We start from the raw sequence: 6000 nt of genomic DNA on the forward strand, positions 1-6000 counted from the left end.
TACCTAAGAGTAGACAGGACAGCCAAGGAAATGGGGGTCTATAGGACAAGGAGTGGGACTCAGAGTCTGAGAAGGCATGGAAGCCAGAAGGAACACAGCAGAGGTCAAAAATGGTAAATATTCAAAGCAATCATTGACATTTATTGCACAACTGCTTCCAACTTTGAAAAGAAGTTGTTTGGTGTATATATATATAGCTTAACACAATGATGCCAGGAGTGGGCATCTAAACTGCAGTCTGAGGATTTATGATGAGGAATGAGCATTTTATTCTAAGTTGATGTGTGTCAAATGGCATTGTTGAGTAATCTCCATTGTTCTGAAATGCCCACCAAACTTGGGAAAGTGCTACCTGTGACAGGTGTCCTGGGGAAACGATGCCTCAGATAGGAGTCACTAAGGCATCAAGGGATGGTTTGTACGAGGAGGAAAAACCACAGTCAAGCCCTAGAGATCAACTACTGACATGAGGACACGAGTGGTCAATGTCCAAGAAGCACAACCATTATGAGGCGGCAGTCATTTTTCAGAGGTAGACATTTAATTAAAGACTCAGACAGGCAGATTAATTACTCTATTGATTAAATGCATGCAAAACCTCATTAAAGCAATACAGCTATTTGGGGGCAGAATAAAACTTGAGGTTATCAAAAAGAGAACTCATTTTCAGCCCCACATGGAAAAAGTAATAGCCCTCCACGTGTGGCTCTGCTCATCTCAAATCCCGGGAGTGAGATTCTCCTGGAAACTTCAGCACTCGGCTTGCACGAATACCATCCCCAGTGAGCAGAGGAAGTTTTCACTGAGTGTTTATTAGCAGTTATTTGGGTACAGAAACTTCACCAAGGGTTTTTTTTTTTCCTGAACACCATCCCTAGGAAAGATTTCCTAGCATCCCACAAGAGCCATGATAATGTAATGATTGCGAGCATTTAACAGTTCTAAAAGTAAAGTGTCCAAGTAGAAGCTTGTACAACTCACTTATTTAGATATTCTTTTTTTATTTCTTGGGGATCCTAGGCCTATTTGGACAGCTAACTTGGACAGTATATTTTGGGGTACTTCTGAGAGAAAGCCCATAGGCAATTTTTACCTGGAAAGCCTCTAAGAGCTCATGACTACTTCTCTGCCCAGTGGAGGGAAAATAACCTCTGCGAAACAGTGTGTACCATAAGCTAAGACTTGACACTGGGTCCCATCTCCCAGTAGCCTGGGAGAATGAAGACAATACAGTTCCATGTTTAAGATCACAGGTTCAGGGATCAGTGGGTTTCCCTGTCACTAGCTTTGGTGGCTTTGGGAGACTAGAACTAACCTCTCCAGACCCCACTTTCCTCATCAGTCAAGAAGGAAAAATAATAGTATCTGACTCAAAGAGTTATTTTTTTAACAGCTTTATTGAGGTAAAATGTATGTGCCATAAAATTCAGTCCTTTCAAGTGTACGATTCAAATATTTTTAGTAAATTTGCCAAGTAGTGCAACCATAGCCACATTTCATGGTTAGAACTTTTCCATCAATCAAAAAGATCCCTTGTGCCCATTTACAGTGCCTCCTGTTGCCACCACCAGCCCCCAGGCAACCATTAATCTACTTTCTGTCTCTATGCATTTGCTTTTTCTGGATATTTCATATAAAAGGAATCAATACAACATGTGGTCTTTTGCATCTGGCTCCCTTCACTTAGCATGTTTTTGAGGCTCCTACAGGTTGGAGCCTGTATCAATGCTTTGTTTCTTTTTATTGCCTTATTCCTCATTATTCCATATGAAAGAATACACATCCCTTTGGCTTGTTTCCACCCTGTAATCATTAAGAATAATGCCACTGTGAACATTTGTGTACAAGTTTTTTGTGAACGTGATTTGATTTCTCATAGGCAGATACCTGGGAGTGGAATGGTGGGTCAAATGGTAAATTTGTATTCAAGTTTTCAAGAAACTGCCAACCTGTTTTCCAAAGTAGTTGTACCATTTTACATCCCCCCTGGCAGTGTTCCAGCTTCTCCACAGTCTCATCATTGGTTATTGTCTGTCTTTTCATGACAGCCATTCTTACGGGTGTGAAGTAGTATCTTACTGTGATTTTGATTTGCTTATCCCTAATGGTTAATGGTCAGGCATCTTTTCATGTGCTTATTGATCACTCATCTATCTTCTCAAAGAGATATTCTGAGGATTAAATGAGATGATAATGTTATAAAGCACTTAGAAATGTAATTGCTCACTGAATGATAGCTATATTATCATCACCATCATCACCCATGGGTTTTGGGTTTAGACTTTCTGAAGGTACAATCCTGGCTTTGTTTTTAACTTACCTTGCTATCCTGAGAAAGTTATGCAATCTCTCTGAATCTGAGAATTTTCCTGTATAAAATGGGCAAATATTATAGTTCCTCGATTCTAAGGCACAGCATTTATCAAGTAACATTTTAGGAAAAAATGTAAGCTCTACTTCATATATATGTATATATGTATGTATGTGTGTATCAACTCTAAGATCCATCCCAATTTCAAAAACTGTAAAGAAAAATTTTTTTAGTGAAGAAATATAGAAATGTCTACCTTGCACGTTTGTGAGTACATTAGAGATGTAATGTATAAAAGGCCTACCATAAATGTTTCATAACAGGTAGCTATTATTACTATTATGAACTATAGCGGTAAAACTGCTTTGAGATTTATCAAATGCCTAAGTTAACAGACATCAATATAGGGGCTGGCTGCAGGTTTCTTGTTTTCCGCCATTGTGTTTGCATCATGGAAATATGAACAGACCAACTGTAAAGTCGCTAAGAACACTGCCAGAGATGCTGGACTGCCCTGAAAGGCACTATGGAGTGTAGGGCTGTGTGTGTTCACAGATATGAGTTCAATAAATATCATTTAAATAATGAAGGCAGCTACTTCTGGAGGCCTATCACCTACCAAGTCTATGTGATACTTAGCACAGAACCAGTTTTCGATTGATAGCAAACAGCCCTAGCAGGTCGTCCTGTTCCGAGGAGACACTGCAATTGCACGTGAGAAATATGCCAAGTTTTGCATGGGATCACCATCAAGACAGAGCTCCTGCTGCCCCCACATGGTAGTATTCTCCAGGCCAGTTCAATCTGCTACCTTCTTGCACTGACCAGGGCACTGTTTTCCTTGCCAGGGGGCTATGATGGAAACGACGTGGAGTTCAGCTGGCTGAGAGGGAATGACTCTGTACGCGGGCTGGAAAACCTGCGGCTTGCTCAGTACACCATACAACGGTATTTCACCTTAGTCACCAGGTCGCAACAGGAAACAGGTGACTTGTGAGACGCATTGCACAAAGCAAAATAACTGGGTTGCATTCTGAGTCAGAAATACCATCTCTTTTCCACTTTATCTCTTTGGGGCCCAAGAACCCCGCCACAATGTGCTAGGGCAGGAGGATTTGGGCCTGCCACTGTTACCCGCTTCATGCTCAGGATCATGGGTGGGGGTACGTGCACCCCTCTACATCTCATTCTATACAACAGCAATTTCTCTCATTGCAACTATAATGACAGCTCATGCTTAACTAGGTTTTGGTGAATAACAGATAACTTAATGTGAATATAGCTAATTAAACGTCCCATAGGGAAAGCACTCTGCTGTGCGAGGAGACATGATTTCCTATCTCTTCTTTACCCTACCAGGAAATTATACACGACTGGTCTTGCAATTTGAGCTTCGGAGGAATGTCCTGTATTTCATTTTGGAAACCTATGTTCCTTCCACTTTTCTGGTGGTGCTATCTTGGGTTTCATTTTGGATTTCCCTCGATTCAGTTCCTGCAAGAACCTGCATTGGTAAGCAGCTCCAACAGGAGATTTCTAAGAACTGGAGTTACAGGTCCCTTTTTGTTTCTTTTTACCTTCTACCAGTTTTTTTTTTTTTTTTTTCACTGATATTCATAGGGCAGTTCCAGGAGTTGGTGTCTTGAGAGACCTTTACAGAGAGAAAGAGAGAGACAGTGCCTTTTAAAGCATGTTTTACAGTGATAATAGAGAATCATGATTGGATGGTCTATTACCAGTTATTTTGCATACTGAACACTCCCCTCCAATGGGAAGACAGAAGGTGAAACATTTAGAAAACCGTATCACTCATATCCATTCAAAATGGACAAATCAATCCTGTTCTAGAAGATCACAGATTTTTCAGAAATGAGCTGTTCCATTTCTGAGTTCTGTCCCCCTTTGCCAACTCCTGAATGGTGACAGTCTGCCAGGTAAAGGTGAAAAGTTCACTGGTCACTGATGTGGGAACATTGCCTACCTGTTTTCCCAGGAGTGACCACCGTATTGTCAATGACAACACTGATGATTGGGTCCCGCACTTCTCTTCCCAATACCAACTGTTTCATAAAGGCCATCGATGTGTACCTGGGGATCTGCTTTAGCTTCGTGTTTGGGGCCCTGTTGGAATACGCAGTTGCCCACTACAGCTCCTTACAGCAGATGGCAGCCAAAGATAGGGTAAGAATTTTGAGGGCCCTGTATATGATTCATCACTTGCCATGTGCTGATCTGTAGAGATGAACCAGATTGGTTCCCGTCCCCGAGTGATTCACTTTGCTCCAGCGATTCTCATCCTTGTTCAGGTGGGGGCATCTGGAAGTCATGGCACCTTTTGAAAAAGACTGCTCTTTTCGTCAAGTCCAATGGGATATTAACATGTTTAATCTGCTAGCAGAAAATAACTGTTGCCTGTATGCAACATGAAATCACAACCACAAGAACAAGCATCCATGAAAAACCCAATATCAAACCAAGTGTGATCAGCTGCTTACAAGTTTCAGATTAATATGTATTTACTATTTAATTCTTTTGTTGCGTTCTTATTTTCTTAAATTATACAAGTAATCGTTTGCTGGAAAATGCGTGGGAAAAATTAAATTGCAGCAAATTTCTCAATTAGCGTATTTTTCTGCTAACTGGGAAAGACTGCCATTATCTGAGTTAGCAGCGAAACACTGGGTCCAGCTCTCAGAATAACAACCGTTATTATCAATTGAATGTTTACATGCTCCAGACTTAGTCACAAGCCCTTTGCAAACATCATTTAAAATACTCATTGGGGCGCCTGGGTGGCTCAGTTGGTTAAGCGACTGCCTTCGGCTCAGGTCATGATCCCGGAGTCCCAGGATCGAGTCCCGCATCGGGCTCCCTGCTCGGCAGGGAGTCTGCTTCTCCCTCTGGCCCTCCCCCTCTCATGCTCTCTCTCTCTCTCTCTCATTCTCGCTCTCAAATAAATAAATAAAATCTTAAAAAAAAATACTCATAACAACGCAGTAAGTCTATCCCCATTTTTATAATTGTGGAATCAGGTACAAGAAGGGTAAGTGACTTATCCCATGGGATGTAGATAAAGAGGTAGAGCTAAGATCTGAACCTAAATCTGCTTAGCTCCAAAGCCTGACACTTATCTGTTATTCTCACTTGCAGTGGGCAATAGCCATGCTCTTAACTATTGTTCACTACAGGCCCATGGAACCCTGGGAGTCTCTGGAAGCCCAATTTGATAAACACTGGTATACTGAAGCTCATGTTAACAAGCAAGAAAGTGATAGGGGTCAGCACAGAAGAGATATCCACCTTTAGCAAAGTGCCAGGACCACACAGGGTCTAATGGTGAGGAATACCATTAATACCTACCTTCTCATAAGAAGGTAGGTATTAATATCATCACCATTTTGCAGGCAAGGAAACCGAGTTTTAAAGGAATTAAGGTGACTAAGATTTCACAACAGCAAGAAGCAGAATAGCTCCGGTGGCCTTGTTCCCGTGTGTGAACAATGTTTCATAGAGTCATATTACCCAATGCCAAAGACAAATGATCCTATGTGCTAGCCAAAGAAGAATATGGATTTCATTTTATTCCCTATAGGCTTCCTTAAGGGGACAATGGTTAATTACAAGAAAGAAAGAAAGAAAGAAAGAAAGAAAGAAAGAAAGAAAGAAAGAAAGAAAGAAAGAAAGAAAGA

At 41.2% G+C, this 6000-nt stretch overlaps 1 protein-coding gene across 1 annotated transcript in view; it reads left to right on the plus strand.

Moving 5' to 3' along the window:
* GABRP (gamma-aminobutyric acid type A receptor subunit pi) overlaps positions 1-6000 on the plus strand; it is a 28438-nt gene that overhangs the window by 20440 nt on the left and 1998 nt on the right. Inside the window, exons 7-9 of the mRNA XM_035012486.1 lie at positions 3160-3297; positions 3671-3823; positions 4305-4492. Of these exons, the coding sequence (XP_034868377.1) occupies positions 3160-3297; positions 3671-3823; positions 4305-4492 (479 nt within the window). The remainder of the gene's footprint in view (positions 1-3159; positions 3298-3670; positions 3824-4304; positions 4493-6000) is intronic.

This window comes from Mirounga leonina, unplaced genomic scaffold (genome assembly GCF_011800145.1).
Source record: "Mirounga leonina isolate KUSES-001 unplaced genomic scaffold, KU_Mleo_1.0 Mir_104, whole genome shotgun sequence".
In the NCBI taxonomy this organism is placed as follows: domain Eukaryota; kingdom Metazoa; phylum Chordata; class Mammalia; order Carnivora; family Phocidae; genus Mirounga; species Mirounga leonina.